Source organism: Myotis davidii, unplaced genomic scaffold, assembly GCF_000327345.1.
Source record: "Myotis davidii unplaced genomic scaffold, ASM32734v1 scaffold458, whole genome shotgun sequence".
NCBI classification, from domain to species: Eukaryota; Metazoa; Chordata; class Mammalia; order Chiroptera; family Vespertilionidae; genus Myotis; species Myotis davidii.
Window position 1 is genome coordinate 2,781,995 of NW_006289819.1, and position 16,943 is coordinate 2,798,937.

The following is a 16,943-nucleotide window of genomic DNA, read 5'->3' on the forward strand; positions in this document are numbered from 1 at the left end:
GGAGACGTCCTGCAGCGAGCGGCCGCCAGAAGGCGATGCTATGCCCCCCTCCCTCGCTCTGTCCCGAAGCCAGGAGCCCATCTACTCTGAGGAAGCCTCGGCATGTATCACCTTCACTCCCTGAGGCCCTGCTCTCCATCAGACTTTGCTCTCTAAAGCCGGGCCCTGACAGAGTTTTCTTACAGGGTCCTCGTTCTCCCCTCGACTTGGCTTCCAGCCGCAGTGCAGATGCTGCTCGTCCTGTGGGCCAAGTGGACAGACATATCCAGTTGCTGGTGCATGGTGTAGGGCAGGCTGGTAAGGACTGCAGGGAGAGGGTAGGGAGTGGCCAGATGAGGTTCCAGAATTCTCTGGGACTTCTCTTGGAGCCTTCCTACTCCAGCTCATGCTATGCTCTGGGCTTCCTTCGAGTAGGAGCTGGGTGGAAAAGGACAGACTGCTGTGATATGTAGGGGCCAGGACCTAGAGCTGATTGAAATGCAACTTGGGGAAGGGGTCATTAAAGTTGATATCAGGTATCTGTCCCGGGTAACTATGGGTAGATAGTGGCCCCACTGGCTGGATACCAGGGGTGAGTTGGGGGTGAAGGTGATTGGTTCAATTTGAGATATGTTGAGCCTGAGGTGTCTATTAGGCAAATGGATTTTCCAGCTAAAGTTTATGGCCCAATTACTGTGTGTACTAGGTCTTCAGCTAAGATGGTTACATATGAGGTAGATACTGTTGCTATCCCCATTTTATGGCTAAGGGCACTGAGGCTTTGAGAGGTAAAACTCACTTGTCCACAGTCACACACTGAGTAGCTTGGCAGAACTAAAACCTAGTGCTGGCTGCCTCTGGTGTGTGGGAGAATGTGGGTCTGGGGTTAAGGGCTGGTTGGGGTAGCTGGGTCCTCTGCAGGGTCTCCACCTTCCCACCACGGCTGTATCCAGGTCCCGAGATCACAGATGAGCTAGTGCGGGTTCTGCGGCGGCGCCTGGATGAGGCCACTCTGGACGTCATCACAGTCATGCTTGTTCGGAACTGCAAGCTGACGCCAGCTGATGTAGAGGTCAGCTCCCTCCCAGACTCCAGCATCCTCCATGGCAGCCGCAGATCCAGGACAGTCTCGGCCAGAACCTCTTCACCCAGCTCTGACTCCCCTTCCCACTCTCTGCAGTTCATCCAGCCCCCTGGAAGTCTCCCCTCAGAGGTGTTGCATCTGGCCTTACCCCCCTCCTGCAGGCCCTGGCTTCCGGCCTTGGCCTGGTACCTACGGCAAAACCTGCTGATCTTCCTGCACTCCCCCAAGTACACAGACAGCAATGGCCGGAACCACTTCCAGGTGAGGTTTCACCCACCTCATTCAACACCCACCCGCACCCAAATACCCTCCCATCCCCCACACTCATACCCTTCCTGTATAATTTTTATACAGATGCCCCATGTGTACCTTGTCCCATGAGCCTGCGTACACCTTTTTTCCCCACACATACCTTTATTTTCCACCTGTGTCTTCCTGTGCTTCCCATTCCCCACTGTGGACACCCATTCCTTGATGGCTTTTGTCCATTTGCCTAGTCTTAGTCCTCTGGCTCTTCTCTCTCCAGCATCCACTCCCACCACAGGGCAGCCTCCCCGACTTGGACATTTACTTGTATAACAAGCCTGGTGGACAGGGCACCGGTGGCAAAGGTACAGGACAGGGCACTGCCAGGTGTGGGAAAGCCTTTTCTGTGGTGGCTGCGAGGGCCTTTCCCAGCCTTGCAGCTAAGCGGGGTTTGAGGAGGTGAGGAAAGGGTATCTGGAAGTCCCAGACCTGAGTTTTCCTGTGGATTCTATCCAGGAGTTGCCTGCATCACACTATCCTTTGTGGATGAGGGAGGGGCCCCCATCTCACTGGCATCATGGCCCCCCTCTTCTCCGGGGCTCCCAGATCTACTGCGAGAGGAGGAATTTGAGCAGCTGATCACGGTCACTCGCTGCCCAGTCCTGCCGGACAGTTCTTCAGGTGGGGCAGCTTGGTCAGAGGAGGGGTGTTCAGTTATGCTGTAGGAATTAGGGGCACACTTAAGTGACCCTCATTCTTTCCTCCAGCTCAGAGTGGGGCCCCACGGCTTCGACTAGATGTGTGGGAAAAAGGGAATATCAGTATCGTGCAACTGGAAGAGAAGCTCCGAGGCGCAGCTCGTCAGGCCTTGGCTGATGCTGTCATGGAGCTGCAGCTACTGCCAGCCTCCCTGTGCACAGAGGACATGTCCCCAGGTATGTGGGGGCCAGAGAGCCTCAGAGGTCCAGGCAAGATGGTGTTTCAGGTGAGGGTGCAAAGGTGGGATTCAGGAAGACGTCACAGAGGCCCCATCTGAAATACACATTCTTGATTGTCCCTTACCTTGCTTGCGTTGGCAAGTCCCTGGCAGAAATGTGCCCAGGCGTAGGGTCACCCGCCTAGAGTGGGAAATACAGCAACTCCACACAAAATCTGCAGCCACACTCAGTTGCATATGCTGTCATTCACTAACCCACAGAGAAAGTGTGAAGTCACTGTCATACCCTGGGGCTAGGGTTTCTGGAATGGGGATTGATGGCCAGTGACAAAATTTGTATTGTCTGGTGTCCACAGGAAGTCTCAGGAGTGGGTCCTTGGAAACCAAGAGCCCTGCAGGCCGAGCTAGCACCTTTCCCCCTGGGCCTGCCCCTGGGGAGCCTGTGACTCCCCCCAGCAAAGCTGGCCGGCGTAGCTTCTGGGATATGCTGGTAAGGGGGGAATGGGAGGAGGTGATGAAGTTGGCATCTGCTTTCCTGCCTGCCTCCTAGTTCTACCTGCACTCCCCTGCAGGCCTTGCCTCGCATCTCCTGTTACATAAAACTACCCTGTCCCTTGGGTAGGAGCTTGCAGAATGTAGCAAGTTCTCACTGACAGAGAGAGCTTCAGCTTATTAAGTGCCCTCCCTTCCACTTTTCTTACCCTATCCTCACAACCTGCAGGATAAGCAGGGCTTTGACCAGTGAGACAGCTGGGCTGGAAAGTTGAGTTGCTTGCCCGAGGCTGCTTAGTCAGCCTGCAGTGAAACCAGGGCCTGAACCTGAGCCTCCAAATCCTCCAGGCTCTTGTTACCATTCCATCCTCTACCCTGTTCCCCTTCCCAATAGCCCTCCTCATTCACTGCATTGCCTCCAGAATAAAACAGAATCTGGGGACTTGGGTTCCCCCAAAACAACTGATGACATTGTCCTGGATCGGCCGGAAGACACTCGGGGCCGGAGACGTCACAAAACTGAAAATGTTCGAACTCCAGGTGGAACCGAACGGGCATCGGGCCCGGATTCTGGAGCCCAGAGACAGAGGTGTGTATGTGTGACGTGTCGGGAGGGTGTGGTGTGAAATCATAGTTGATAACGGATTTATGTAAACACATACGTATCAAGTATCAGTGTGCAGTTCTTACTCCCGCTGTGTCTTCAGACGCCGGACCACGCAGCTGGAGGAGGGCGAGGTGGGGACCCTGCAGCCTGTGTTCGCTCGGGTTACTCAGCGCTGGATGGAATTCATGGTTCAGACGGGTGAGATCCCAGCCCCCACTCCCCTCCTCAGCCTGCCCCCCCCTTACACACACACACACACGCACACACACACACCGACCAGGACTTCTTTGCCCCGATCCAGGTTGCACCTCAGTGTCCAGGAGCTCCACCCACATGGTCTCCCGGTTCCTTCTTTCGTCCATCTTGTCCGAGTTCACCACTCTGGTCACCTCAATGGCTGGAGACACCAGTGTCCGCATCTTTGAGCAGCATTTGTGAGTTTGGGGTCTCATAGAGGCTGAGCTAGGAGAACTGGGGGCCTAGGCTCAGGAGGTGATGGCCGGAGATGAGGCCATGGATGGTCTGCCTTCTGAGCGTCCCTCCCTCCCAATAGGAGTTCAGAGCCAGACATCTTCAGTCCTTGTTCCCTGGGACAACTGGGCCCAACGCCCCGCCCTGCAGCTGAGCGGCATCTGCTGCTTCTGGGAAGGAACTTCTCGCAGTGGAGGAGACCCACCCAGCAGGGTGAGGGCATGGCTTAGGGGAGCTGGGTTTGCAGTGACGGAAGGTAGTCTCTGATCTTGCGGGGGACAGGATGGGATTGAGGGGGACCTGCCTCCAGGCCCCCATTGTGACCCTCCCCCACCCTGTAGCTCCCAAAGCCTTGCAGCGCTTCGAGCCTGGAAGCGACGGGAGCTCTGGACGAAATGCTCCCCGGCAGAGGTTCTTGCTGCTGGAGGTCGTGGATAAGAAGGTAGATGTGGGGTCAGGGGCTGGGTCGGGGAAGAGGTTCTGTGATCTCACTAACCCTGACCCCTCACTTCCAGCTGCAGCTGCTGACTTACAACTGGGCTCCAGACCTAGGGGCAGCATTGGGCCGAGCGCTGGTTCGCCTGGTGCAGTGGCAGAACGCTCGTGCCCACCTCATCTTCTGCCTCCTCAGCCAGAAGCTTGGCCTCTTCCATCATTATGGCCAGTTGGACTTCCCAGTGCGGGATGAAAAGGTGCCTGCTGCTCCGCTCCCTCCCCTAGTTCTGGCTCCCAGGGTTTTAAGGAAGTACTGGCTCGGAAGCAGGGGAAGGGGACAGACTAAAAGCAGAGGTAATGGGGAAGGAGAGACAGAGAGGAGGCCAGGGCAGGAGAGAAGGTCTGAGGACAAAAGCCAGGCACCCATTGTGAGGCTCCATCTTTCTCAGGAGCCAAACCCATTCCTACTGCCGACCGTGGAAGCAGAGACCCTCATCCGGAGTGCAAGCCCCCCACTGAGCCGTGAGCAAGGCCGGCTGAGTGGGTCCTCTCGGGGCGGGGGCCCCCTGCCCCTGGACACATTCCCCTTTGATGAGGCCCTGAGGGATATCTCAGCTGCCCGCCCCAGCTCCTCACTTGGCCCTGTGCCCAGACCCCCTGATCCCGTCACCTACCATGGACAACAGTTCCTGGAGATCAAGATGACAGAGCGCAGAGGTGAGGGCACTGGGCGGACAGTGGGCAGGGGCAGACTGTGGAGTCTGGGAGGGAGAGGAGCAGCAGGTCCTGGCAGCCACTACTGATGCTTCCCATCCCCAGAGCTGGAGCGGCAGATGAAGATGGAGAACCTGTTTGTAACCTGGCAGCAGCGCTCCACCCCCGCCAGCATGCCCATCAGTGTGAGTGGCCGACCCCCATCCTCCGGGAGCATCCTCTGACCCTTCCCTGGCCACCACTCCAGTGTTCACTACCCCGTTTCCTCAGGCCGGGGAGCTGGAGACCCTGAAGCAGTCATCCCGCCTGGTGCATTACTGTGCAACAGCCCTGCTCTTCGACCCAGCTGCCTGGCTGCATGGGCCCCCGGAGACCTGTGGGCCCCCCGAGGGGCAGGTGAGGCTCAAGACTCCTGGATTTCTCCCCTGGGATCTCCCTTTACAATGACCTCCATTCCTCCACCCCTGGTGGTTGACAGTGGGTAGAGCCTTCCTTAATATCCACTCCTGCAGCGGCGCCACCGCCCTGAGGCAGGGCCTGGGAGCCGAGAGGCCCCCATAAGCTGTGAGGCCTTGGATGTGCCCCCGCCGGGTGCGCGTGAGGAGCCTTGGCTGAAGGAGCTGAGCCTGGCCTTCCTGCAGCAGTACGTGCAGTACCTGCAGAGCATGGGCTTCGTGCTGGTGCCGCTGCGGCCCCCCTCGCCCGCCCGCAGGTGAGCCCATCTCTTCCTTTCCCCCTTTCCTTCCCCTCCCCGCCTCCTCCACTGCAGGTGAGGCTCCACCTGGCCTTCCTGTCTTCACATAGGTCCCGTGAGGACAGTTCGGGCCTTATGCATGTTCACCCCGCTAGGCCAGCACACACACACGAGGATCTTCATGCAGCCCTCGCTCACATCCTTAAACCTCTCGCTCTCAGGGAACTCACAGAACTGTGTACATTCTCTCAGAGCTTATGCCCAGGTACATTACATCTCATGTGCTTACATGCTGGTGTACAGCCATGCACATGGATCTGGTACCACTCCTAAGCCTCTGGACCTGGGCCTTAATGATGGCTGTCCTGATCACCCCACTGTCCTCTCCTGAGATTTTACCTGGTTCGTGACCCAGGAAGTCCCTTACTCACCAAGGGTAGTGTCTTTCTCACCTAGGACCCCTGCACTGGACCTGCTTGCATCACTGCACTCTGGCCTGTTCTTGGTCATGTTCATTCACTGGCTACTAGAGTCTTGGAAAGTCGGCAGCTCCTCTATCACCACCGTCCTCCCCAGAGCTCAGTGACAAGTTCACAACCACCTTTTCCTCTCTATTGAATCTCAAATCCCCATCTCTGTGGCCCTGCTCTCTGTTCTTCTCAACATCTGAGCCTCCAGATTCTGTGTTCCCACCTCTTCCCAGTGGCTGATGGGAAAGGATCTGCTCATGTTACAGTTACTTTTGTGTCTCTGGATTTGTGAGTTTATTTTCTCCCTCCTCTTACTTCAAGTTTGATGCACTTTCAAGTTAATAAATATAATTGTGTCCTTAATCAAGATCCCACCTTGGACCAGAAAGCCAGTTCCAACTCCTAAGTGTTTCTAACCAGCTCTCCACCTCCCAGGCTGCCCCTCTTTTCCAGGCCTTAGGAAGAGAGAGAGGACAGGCCTGTGCCACCAGGACCCTGCCCCTCATGGCTCAGTGACAACCGGAGGAGCAGCTGCTCAGCTTGCTGCCCTCGGCCAGGTCCCAGCTGTAGGAGCTTCTCTGAGAGACTTGTTTGCTTTCTATTAATTTATCAAAAATCTAAATTCCCTTTTATTTGTTTTATCTTTAATTTCTTTATTGGTTAAGGTATTACAAGTGCATCCTCACACACACACCCCCAATAAATTCCCTTTTAAACAAAAGATACACTAGCTTAAAAAATATGTTTCTAGAGCAAAATGTAAAGTCAGGCCTTTCTTTGTCACCAGTCTTTAAGTATCACCAGTCACTAGCTGGTCTTGTCCCTTTTTTCTTATGGATGAAATGGCACATTTCTTTTCACCAAAGGCTTAGGCACCCCTTCCCCACCCCTAGCAAGAGTTCTGGTGGTTTGTACCTCGTAAGTATAATAATTGGGTCCCCTTGGCCCTTTCTGTTTTGTCCTTGTTCACGTCCTGTCCCTGCTTCTCTTCTCCCCTTGCCTCTGAGTCGAGAAATGAAGAACAGTGGGCCTGTGGAATGCTGGGCGTACCATTCCCCAGTCGAGAGAGAACTGTTTTTCCCTCTCAGAGGAAAGTTGCTAACCAGGGCTTCAAGCATCTCCTTGAATTTTCCTAATGAAATCTTACACATACAGTCCCCTGGCCCCTCCTGCCTCCCCTGCTGCCTCCAGTAAACAGATCTCCCTGCCCTCATGGGTGTCTCCCCACATTCTCAGCAGCCTCTCTGGCCCTACCCTCATCCTCTCACTGGTAGAGAAAGGCCTGGCATCCATCTCTGCACTGAGCACTGCTCACTGCCCCTTAAAGCAGCAGTTACTAGAGAGCCTTGCCACTTCCTCACTGTGGAAGGCCCTCTCTGGGCTGTCTCCTCTCCTACAGACAAGTCCACGTAAAATGGACTGAGTCAGATAGCTGTAATCTTCACCCACTGGCTGGTGGCATCTTCTTGTCCCTCTTCCTTTCCTACAGCACCAGCCGGCCGCGGGCCATGGCCATCCTTGGAACAGACGGTCGGAGCTCCTTCTCCTGCCCCAAAAGCAAGACTGAAGGGAGCCCCAAGGTAACATGTCATTACGTACCTTCCCCGATAGTGAAATCAGTGATGTCCCAGACACTGGTGTCACTAAGCCTGAATTATTTTCCCAAGGCCAGAGGTCAGTGACCCTGGCTGATGACTAAGGTTGTTGATCCCAGCCTGACACCATTAAAGTCACCCGCCCCTGAGACTTCTTCCCTGCTGATCTGCAGCCGGTGAACTTCCAACTCTTGCCCCTGAAGCCGTCTGTTTTTCTTTCTTCAGAGCACTGGCTCTCCGGTCACCACTTACCACCTACAGCGGGCACTGCCCGGAGGCATCATCCTCATGGAGCTGGCTTTCCAGGTGAGCAGGGGGAGCACTGAGTGAGGAGAGCCAGACCCACCTGTCTCCTACCCTCCTGACCTCACCTTCACCCTCTCTCCAGGGCTGTTACTTCTGTGTCAAACAGTTCGCCCTAGAGTGTTCCCGAATCCCCATGGGGCAAGCCGTCAATTCTCAGGTATGTGGCGGGGGCGGGAATATGGGGTCTCAGGTATAGTCCATGCATCCCTGGTATGCTGTGGCCAATAAGAATAATGCCTGGGCAGTCTGGCTGAGGGGTGATCTGGTGCTGTGGGCTGGCTAGGTCAGTGGTCCTTCTGGTGACTGGACCATCGACCAGTGTGACTCTGCAGGTGGTCCAGAGTTGTCTTCAGCTGTAACAAGAGGGCAGAAGGCAGCCCAGCACAGTGGCTGAGCTAGCCGTGGTCATTGGGCACTGACAGCCTGGCACTGTGTCAATCTATAACTGTAGATGGTTAGTGCAGACATTTGAGCATAGTGGCTAACCTGACACATGGGTAGGTCGGTGCCATGGGCAGTCCTGGCCTGATCTAGAGCTGGCAATAGCCTTTGCATAGCGTAGAGTCACTAACACTTAGAATGTGGGCTGGAGTTCCCACCCACACAGCATACCCGCCAGTTACTATTCAGGCCTGTCTGTCTGCCTCAAGGCAGGGCCTCTGCACCCCATGAGGGCCAAGCATCAGGAGTGCTCAGTGAGTGAGCAGTTCAGTGAGGTCAGGGCCCTGGAGCCCTCAGTACTTCCATGATTCAGCTTCGTCAGGGTGCCCATGTCATGCGAAGTCCCAGGCCTTCCTCGTGCCTCCCATTTAGCTTCCGAGAGATCAGGATCTGCCTGGGTCCAGTCTGTCGCCTTCCAGCACAGACAACAGATTCCTCTCCTGTCTGGATAGCTCCTATCAGCCCATAGGTGGTTGCCTTTGACTTGCTGTGGATACCAGTCCAGTCATCACAGGCTAATGTGATCCAGGAAAGCCTGGCGACTGTGCAGGAACCTCCTGGAGCCTGTGTGCTCAGAAGGGAGCTGTGGGCGCAGGAATTTTCACACTGGGCTGTTGTATTAATGGGAAGGACCCTCCCCCACCCCCCTCATTACTCTCAAGCTTTCTGAAGTCCTGGCTTCCCTGCTCCCTGGTCTCTATCCAGCTTGGCTCTCTGCCTCTACATATCTAATCGCTAACCCTACTTGGGTTTCTAAATTGCTTTACTATTGTTATTGTTTAAGTGCTTAGTATATATAGTAAAGTGGAGTTTTATTTCTCTGGTACAGATCAGGAAACTGAGGCTCATGGACGTTCATTAATTTGCCCCAGGTACAGAGCTAGTTGGGGGCAGTACTGTCTCTGAGGCTCCTCCCTGGCTGTGGAAGTTGTTCACCCTGCCTCTAGCTTTAGGGAGACCTTTACTTCATCTCCATGGCAGACAGGAAACTGAAGCAGATAATGTGACTTCCCCAGCAGCGTGCAGCTACTCTGACTCCTGGGCTATTGCTTCTTCTACAGCCATTTCTCCTTTCCTATTAACTCCTATGCCCAGGGCCCCCAAGGAAGTGCTCATGTAGATCCTGCCATTCCGGCACCATTGATCCAGTTGTTAACACTTTCACAATGGTGATTTCCACCAAGAGGAGCTCAGCTCAGTCTCCCTACCACCCTTCATTCACTCATTCACAGGTCAGTTAGAGGAGGCCCACCCTGGCCTAGTCATGGCAGGATGTCCTAGCTCAGTGATGGCGAACCTTTTGAGCTCGGCGTGTCAGCATTTTGAAAAACCCTAACTTAACTCTGGTGCCGTGTCACATATAGGAATTTTTTGATATTTGCAACCATAGTAAAACAAAGATGTATATTTTTGATATTTATTTTATATATTTAAATGCCATTTAACAAAGAAAAATCAACCCAAAAAATGAGTTCGTGTGTCACCTCTGACATGCGTGTCATAGGTTCACCATTACTGTCCTAGACAAAGCTTTATCCAAGAGAAGTTAGCCAGGTTTGAGGACCAGGGAGGGCAGCATCCAGGCAGAGAACAGCAGCCTGTACAAAAGTGTAGAGAGAATGTGATCTACTTGGGAAGAATGAGTATTTTGATGGGAAAATAAAGCTGGAGAGATGGGAAGGTGACAGCAAAAACTTTCGAATAGTAAATAATTACACACCTGGCCTACCCTGACCACCTTGTTTAAAATGGCAACTGCTTTATTTCTTAATTTTCCATAACACCATCTTCTAACCTACTGTGTACTCATTTTCTCTGTCTAGTGTTTATTGTATTATCTCCCCACCACTCAAATGTGGTTTGGGTTTGTTGGCCAATGTATCCCCAGCACCTAGAATGGTACCAGGTAGGCACTCAGCACGTATTTGTTGCATCAGTGAATCTGTGCCAGACTCTGGGCTTCAGAATAAAAAGTCCCATCTCTCAAAAGGGTCAGTTTCATGTCCACAGGGTTACAATACGGTATAGAAGAGAATATAATGAGGAGGGCGTCCCTGAGCCGTTGGGCAATAGGGTGAGTCCTGAGCTGTCCTCTCCCATGGAAGAGGAGGAAATGGGAATGTGCTGGGCAGCCTGTGCTACCATTTCCTAACCCAGCCCGTGCCTCCCCAGCTGTCCATGCTGTTCACCGAGGAGTGCGACAAGGTGCGGGACCTGATGCACGTGCACTCGTTTAGCTATGACTTCCACCTGCGCCTCGTGCACCAGCACGTGCTGGGCGCCCACCTGGTGCTGCGGCACGGCTACCACCTCACCACCTTCCTGAGGCACTTCCTGGCCCACCACCCTGATGGGCCCCACTTTGGTCGCAATCACATTTACCAAGGTTGGTTGGTGCCCAAGGGCAAGCCCCTGAAGCTGAAAAAGAACAGGCCACAAAGGTGTGGGCTGATGGGCTCACTTCCTAGGGCCAGACGTCGACTTTCTATCCCATGTTGTTAGTTGCCTCATATCGCTTGGACCCTGCCCCCACGTCTCTGTCTTAACTTGGTCACAGTCTGTTTCATATCAAAGTTTAGATCCTATGTTGTATACCCTGCCCTGCCTGTCCTGAGCCACTTTGTCCCATCTTGATGTTCTACAGGACCTTAGGAGCTCCCCAGAAAAGCAGGGCCAGTCTGCTTGTCAATCAGAGCCTTAGGACCTAATCCCCCAGCCCATTCGATCAGTGTGTCTATCCCAGGCTCACTGTCTCCTGTAACTTGCCCCTTAGGGACCCTGGAGCTTCCCACACCGCTCATTGCTGCCCACCAGCTGTACAACTACGTGGCTGACCATGCTAGCTCCTACCACATGAAGCCATTGCGGATGGCTCGGCCAGGGGGCCCAGAACATAATGAATACGCCCTCGTGTCCGCATGGCACAGGTATGGAGGAGAGGGGACACCAGCATGTTCTCTGGTGGAGCTGTGGTCAGGACCATCCTTACAGTTGGGAGACCTGTGTTTTCTTGGGCAGAAGGGGTGAGGTTGACTTCATTAGGACCTCAGGCTGACATCTCATCCCCACAGCTCCGGCTCCTACCTGGACTCTGAGGGGCTTCGTCATCAGGACGACTTTGATGTGTCTCTGCTTGTCTGTCACTGTGCTGCGCCCTTTGAGGAGCAAGGAGAGGCCGAGCGGCATGTTCTGCGGTCAGCAGATCCCCTACCTTGAATGTGCCCATTGTCCAGCCTGCCCCCTGCCCTTTCCATTTCCTGCTGTAACCGCCACTCTGGCCCCCTCCCCATTCCAGGCTGAAGTTCTTCGTGGTGCTCACCAGCCAACGAGAGCTCTTTCCCAGACTAACTGCTGACATGCGCAGGTTCCGGAAGCCACCCAGACTTCCCCCTGAGCCAGAGGCTCCTGGGAGCTCCGCTGGTAGCCCTAGGGAGGCCTCAGGGGTTGGTCCGGTGCTTGGCCCAGCTCCTCTGTTCCCTCCGCTGGCTACAGAGGTGGGCGTGGCACGGGCGCGACTGGCTCAGCTGGTACGGCTAGCTGGAGGGCACTGCCGCAGGGACACCCTCTGGAAGCGCCTCTTCTTGCTGGAGCCACCAGGGCCTGATCGGCTGCGGCTAGGGGGGCGCTTGGCCCTGGCTGAGCTGGAGGAGCTCCTAGAGGCGGTCCATGCCAAATCCATTGCGGACATTGACCCCCAGCTGGTAAGGAACTGTGGGTTCCAGAGGGGCTGGGCTGGACGTTAGGAATTCCATGGGCAGCCAGGGTGGAGGGTGCAGGGTGGCTCTGGGACAGCAGGTCCAGGCCTGTGGACTCCCCCAGGACTGCTTCCTGTCCATGACGGTCTCCTGGTACCAGAGCCTGATCAAGGTTCTCCTGAGCCGCTTTCCCCAGAGCTGCCGCCACTTCCAGAGCCCAGACTTGGGAACGCAGTACCTGGTAAGTCTCCTTGACCCGCCTCAAAAACAAACCTTCCTTGGCTCGAGATCCTCAGGGCCAAGTTCTGAACCTCATCGGTGGTTGGTCTGAGAGGCTGCAGTCCCAGAAAGGACCTCTTGGGCTTTAAGCCGTCTCATTCTCCCCAAAGTGTGGCCCTCACACCAGCACCAGCAGCACCTGGGAGCTTCCGAAATGCACTCACCCCTGACAGAGAATCCGCCTCTCAGCCAAATCCCCAGGGAACTGTGTGCACTGAAGCTGAAAGCACTGCCAGGGAGGCCAGGGAAAGAAGAGCTGTGGTGATAGGCGCACACACGGGGGGAGTAAAAGGTTAGAGATGAGCCAACGAGAGCAGTAGTCCAGGAAAGGACACTTAGGAGAAGACTTCACAAGAAAAAGTAGGAGTTCGTTCGTGGTGATGGGTCCTGCAACCTGGTACCTGTGGGGAAAATTAGTTTCAAGGTGTTCTGAAGGGACATCGGGGATTGGCACTCAGGGGAGAGATCTGGGCAGCGTCTGTATGGACAGGGGGTCCCTGCAGCCCTGGGAGTGGAAGAGATTGCCCAGGGACAGACAGACAGGATAGGACAGTCCAGGGCAGTCAGAGAGATATAAAACCTGGGATAGCACAGGAGGTAAGGAGGGGCCTGTCAAGGGTAGAGAACTCCCCGTGGTGGTTGGGCTGCGGTGCCAGCTCTGTGCAGCGCCTCCAGATAGATGACTTCAGGAACCTCCCAGTCAAGCCCCCCTCCCCTTCACTCTGATGAAGCTGGACAGGCTGACCAGGGGCCAGTGAGGATGAGGACTGAGGTTGCGTTTGAAGGTGAGGTTCTAGGTGACGGCGGAGTGAGTGCAGGTGGGCTTGGGTGTTGGTGATGGAAGCAGCCCTTCTTCAGACTGGTCCCCCCACGTCCAGGAGGCCCTCAGGAGGGTCTGTGCTTCCTCAGGTGAGACGAACCTCCCTCCCCATCTCATTTTGTCTTCTGCTGCAGGTTGTGTTAAATCAGAAGTTCACTGACTGTTTTGTGCTAGTGTTTCTGGATTCCCACTTGGGAAAGACGGTGAGAACAGGGGGTGTGGGACTCTGTGTCAGCCTGGTGGGAAGCTGTACCCCAAATGCTGCACCCGAGCCTGCTGAGGTTGGGATGCCTACCTGCCCTTCTCTCACCAGTGGACCCCCACTGTGTTCCCCAGTCTCTGACAGTGGTTTTCCGAGAGCCCTTCCCAGTACAGCCCCAGGACAGCGAGAGCCCCCCTGCCCAGCTGGTCTCCACCTACCATCACCTTGAGTCTGTCATCAACACAGCCTGTTTCACCCTCTGGACCCGTCTCCTCTGAGGAATGGACCGCTGAATGTCACTGTTCCTCGAATCATGATCTATAAGATTACCCACTTGAAGCAAGACTGACCAGCCCTGTGTGCCCCAGCCCAAGCCTGGACACTGAGGGATACCAACAGCTTTGTGCATCTCTCTGCGGGGTCTGTAACCCCAGCCTGGCAGCAGGGACTACCCTCCCTAAACATTCACAGGGCTCTAGCAGGTCAGGACACCTCCCTGAGGTTCCCATCTCTCAGGCCCCGGGGCCTTCCAGAGGGGACTCCTTCCTGCTCACCTGGTGGAGTCCAGGACTTCTTCACACCAGGTGGCAAGCGCTCACCGAGGGCTCCTCTGCCTGAATCCCGCCTCCAAGTCACCCACCTCCCACCTTGAGCTCTCTGGTCCTCACTGCCCACTGAGACATCACTGGTGGACATTGCCATTGAGATAAGACACCTGGGCTCCAATCCCAGCTGTCTTTGGAGCACCTGAGCCCGAGCAAGTCCCTTTGCTTCCGACCCCTGGGGCCTCAAATGTATGTGAGGAGGTGGACTCAAAGCTCTCCCTTCTCCACAGCAACACTGCAGACTGGAGGACTCAGACGTGAGCTGTGTCCCTTCCCAAGAGGAGGGAAGCGATCAGGGAAAGCGAAGGGTTATAGACACTGTGTGTCCCAATAACATACATGTATGAAAATGTTCAGAAACTTGTCTTTAATTCCAGAGGATACTCAGGATGCTCAATTCACTGTCCCAGAGAGGCAAGTGGGTGGACTGCAGGACCTCACTGGCCAGCCTGTGAGCGGCCCCGCCTATCCCAGTAGGAACGTAGCCAACTCAAGCCCTCCACTGTGTCTCCTGAGGGGAGGGTGGGGCAGCAGCATCTCAACCCATGAGGAGGAAAACAGCTCCTGTCCAATACCCGTCCCCCAGTTCTCCGGTTCCCAGGGCCAAGCCTGGAGCCTCAGCCCGCCCCTCACCTTGAGGCTGGTACTCGCAGCCTACAAAACCGTTGTAGCCTTCGTCTTCCAGCAGTTGGAATAGATAGGAGAAGTTCAGCTCTCCAGGGCTGCCAGGGTCCCCCCGGCCCGGGACCTGTGCCACCTGCACATGCCCTAGGGACAGATATGGGCAGAGGTGAGGCTCAGGCCTGAAGGACAGGTGTGGTGGGGCGGGGCGGGGGGCGGATTGGAAAAGTGGGAGAACAAAGGAAGCCGCACAGCAGATGAGGACGGAGCAAGGGGAGGGACCCTCTCACCAACGATGGGCAGGAACTCGCGGATGTTTCCTGTCAGATTCCCGTCCATGATCTGCCAGTGGAATATGTCCTGGTGGAGATTACTACAGTCAGAACTGCCTGTCATGACCTGCTTCCCAGTTGGAGAGCATGGGCCCTGAGCAGCACTCCTTTTCTTCACGTACCATTTGTAACTGGAGGTTGGGCCTTCCGACCTTCTGTAAGATGGCTGCCGCTGGAGAGAAACCAGGAGGGGGGTGGAGGGGCATGACACTCGAGGAGGGCACAAGAATCAAAGGGACAGGAGGCGGCACAGGGTGGGGGTCCTACCCTGCTGGTGCGAATCCAGGAAGTACTGGGGGTCAGTGATGCGGGTGTTAATGGGCTCCAGCAGTCCCACGAGGTTCTCCTAGCACCGTGTTGGATCTGTGAATAGAGCTCTTCCCCACAGGCTTGGCCTCTATCTTTGTCACTGACCAAGCCCCTCACCAGCCCCTCTGACCTCAGCCAGTGCCCAGCCTTATGCCGGCTGCTCTCCGCACTGTGCACCCTTCCCTGCACTCAGATACATTCATGTGAGTATGTGTGTCTGTCTTCACTCATCTCACCTGAGCCAAAACCCCGGCTGCGTGCCTCAGGTTCTCCAGAAAAACTGTCTCCATTTCACCCTTGACTGCTGCTCGGTTGGCACCCCGGGGTACTCGGCCGGCCATCAGGTGAATCCTGTGGGGAAAATGGGACCGGAAGGGGCTGTGGAGTCCATCCCAAAGCAGGCCTTTGCTCCCTCAGCTCCTCTTCCAGCTGCCCTCCTCCCATCCCCCAAAGGTCTCTGGTCCATACCACTTGGCCCTGAGCTCAGGCCTCAGACACACCTGTGTCGGCTTTTGGCCCAGCCTTTTCCCACAATCCTGAGGGTCAGTCCTCCTGCCTCAGAGTCCAGTTCCTCACTTAGCCCCTCCTGTGCTTTCAGCCTCCTTTCCAGGGGCCCTTCTCAGCCCTGAAACATGCTGGAGTCTCATTTTTAGACATTTTGACCCAAACCCTTCTTGAGAATTCCATGCTGCTTTGTCTCTATTTCCTGCATGTTTTTTAGCTGCTTCTCATCTGATTTCTGACCCCACCCCCTCCCCACCAATAGCGACCCCTTACTGCCAGTTCCTTCTCAGCCGATTTAGACCCGCAGGATTTGACATTTCATCAGCCCCACTTAGAGCCTTCCACCTCCCATCACCACCTGATCTTTCTCAGCCACATCCAGCCTCTTGAACTTTGCTGTACACACCAGGCCGCCTCTTGCCTCTGGCCACAGCATCCCTGCCTGGAATGCTCCTACATCAAGCAAATGCCCACTCCTTAAGACCCAGTTCAACATCACACCTGTAGGAAGCTTCCTCTAATCCCAGACAGGTGCCTACTCTGCTCCCACTGCCTCCGCCTCCGCGCATTGACCTGTTCTCAAATGTATCCCTCCTCCGTTTTCTGTTTACTTTGCTATCTCCCGGGTCGGACTGAGCTCCCAGCATGGGATCCCAGCAGGGGAGAAGCATGAAAGTGTTGCCAACTGAGAATGACACACAACAAATATGAAAGGCAATTTACAAAGCACCAGGACTGCTGGAGTGTAGAAGCGCCAGCGCGCTCAGACTTCTGAGCCTCTCTCAAAACCTGGCGTCCTCATCCGCCACCCCCCAAACACGTGCGGTAGGGTCTTGGGTCTTAGAAGGGGAAGCGGAAAGGGCAGGATACCTGGGACAGCCCAGAGCCTTAGCGTACAGCACCGCCTGCTCCAGCCCCTCGCGGAAGGCCGCCTGCCTCCCGGGAACGGCTCCCAGCCCCATTTCCCCCTCCTCTCGGTCTCCTGCGGAGAGAACGGACCTCAGCGCCCGGCTCAGGCGCCCGGCCCGCACCTCCCGGGCCCGGGCCCCACGGCGCACCCGGAGGCGTGTTGATCAGCACCAGCTGCAGCCCCGCTTCTTGCGCC

At 55.5% G+C, this 16,943-nt stretch overlaps 2 protein-coding genes across 3 annotated transcripts in view; one reads left to right on the forward strand and one right to left on the reverse strand.

Annotated features, from left to right (window-relative positions):
* SZT2 (seizure threshold 2 homolog (mouse)) overlaps nucleotides 1–14,424 on the forward strand; it is a 55,107-nt gene extending 40,683 nt beyond the window's left edge. Inside the window, exons 46-73 of the mRNA XM_015563205.1 lie at nucleotides 1–100; nucleotides 186–297; nucleotides 933–1,051; nucleotides 1,160–1,324; nucleotides 1,590–1,674; nucleotides 1,826–1,990; nucleotides 2,077–2,244; nucleotides 2,603–2,736; nucleotides 3,161–3,327; nucleotides 3,446–3,543; nucleotides 3,647–3,779; nucleotides 3,899–4,029; nucleotides 4,158–4,258; nucleotides 4,332–4,508; nucleotides 4,701–4,968; nucleotides 5,071–5,150; nucleotides 5,236–5,361; nucleotides 5,478–5,677; nucleotides 7,619–7,709; nucleotides 7,950–8,030; nucleotides 8,113–8,187; nucleotides 10,644–10,857; nucleotides 11,245–11,398; nucleotides 11,543–11,665; nucleotides 11,767–12,172; nucleotides 12,291–12,407; nucleotides 13,400–13,468; nucleotides 13,602–14,424. The exon at nucleotides 1–100 is cut by the window's left edge and continues 6 nt beyond it. Of these exons, the coding sequence (XP_015418691.1) occupies nucleotides 1–100; nucleotides 186–297; nucleotides 933–1,051; nucleotides 1,160–1,324; nucleotides 1,590–1,674; nucleotides 1,826–1,990; nucleotides 2,077–2,244; nucleotides 2,603–2,736; nucleotides 3,161–3,327; nucleotides 3,446–3,543; nucleotides 3,647–3,779; nucleotides 3,899–4,029; nucleotides 4,158–4,258; nucleotides 4,332–4,508; nucleotides 4,701–4,968; nucleotides 5,071–5,150; nucleotides 5,236–5,361; nucleotides 5,478–5,677; nucleotides 7,619–7,709; nucleotides 7,950–8,030; nucleotides 8,113–8,187; nucleotides 10,644–10,857; nucleotides 11,245–11,398; nucleotides 11,543–11,665; nucleotides 11,767–12,172; nucleotides 12,291–12,407; nucleotides 13,400–13,468; nucleotides 13,602–13,745 (4,003 nt within the window). The 3' untranslated portion in view covers nucleotides 13,746–14,424. The remainder of the gene's footprint in view (nucleotides 101–185; nucleotides 298–932; nucleotides 1,052–1,159; nucleotides 1,325–1,589; nucleotides 1,675–1,825; nucleotides 1,991–2,076; nucleotides 2,245–2,602; nucleotides 2,737–3,160; nucleotides 3,328–3,445; nucleotides 3,544–3,646; nucleotides 3,780–3,898; nucleotides 4,030–4,157; nucleotides 4,259–4,331; nucleotides 4,509–4,700; nucleotides 4,969–5,070; nucleotides 5,151–5,235; nucleotides 5,362–5,477; nucleotides 5,678–7,618; nucleotides 7,710–7,949; nucleotides 8,031–8,112; nucleotides 8,188–10,643; nucleotides 10,858–11,244; nucleotides 11,399–11,542; nucleotides 11,666–11,766; nucleotides 12,173–12,290; nucleotides 12,408–13,399; nucleotides 13,469–13,601) is intronic.
* On the reverse strand, nucleotides 14,425–16,937 carry HYI (hydroxypyruvate isomerase (putative)). Of its 2 annotated transcripts, XM_006762611.2 has the most exons (8): nucleotides 16,897–16,937; nucleotides 16,709–16,820; nucleotides 15,571–15,685; nucleotides 15,293–15,371; nucleotides 15,148–15,197; nucleotides 14,984–15,053; nucleotides 14,706–14,840; nucleotides 14,425–14,583 (listed from the first exon to the last, which is right to left on the reverse strand). In XM_006762611.2, exons 2-8 carry the CDS (start codon nucleotides 16,798–16,800, stop codon nucleotides 14,510–14,512), a joined length of 615 nt encoding a protein of 204 aa, XP_006762674.1. In that variant the 5' UTR covers nucleotides 16,801–16,820; nucleotides 16,897–16,937; the 3' UTR covers nucleotides 14,425–14,509. The 2 variants fall into 2 exon arrangements, with proteins under 2 accessions (XP_006762674.1, XP_015418674.1); XM_015563188.1 differs by lacking the exon at nucleotides 16,709–16,820 and having other exon boundaries at nucleotides 16,838–16,920.
* Nucleotides 16,938–16,943: the final 6 nt, after the last annotated feature.

Excerpts from the sequence above, each read along its gene's own strand:
- HYI (XM_006762611.2), bottom strand. The coding sequence starts at position 16,800 with ATGGGGCTGGGAGCCGTTCCCGGGAGGCAGGCGGCCTTCCGCGAGGGG. Across the intron at positions 15,054-15,147 it reads CCAACCTCCAGTTACAAATG|GACATATTCCACTGGCAGAT; the intron begins GTACGTGAAGAA and ends AATCTCCACCAG. Across the intron at positions 14,841-14,983 it reads CGAGTTCCTGCCCATCGTTG|GGCATGTGCAGGTGGCACAG; the intron begins GTGAGAGGGTCC and ends ATCTGTCCCTAG.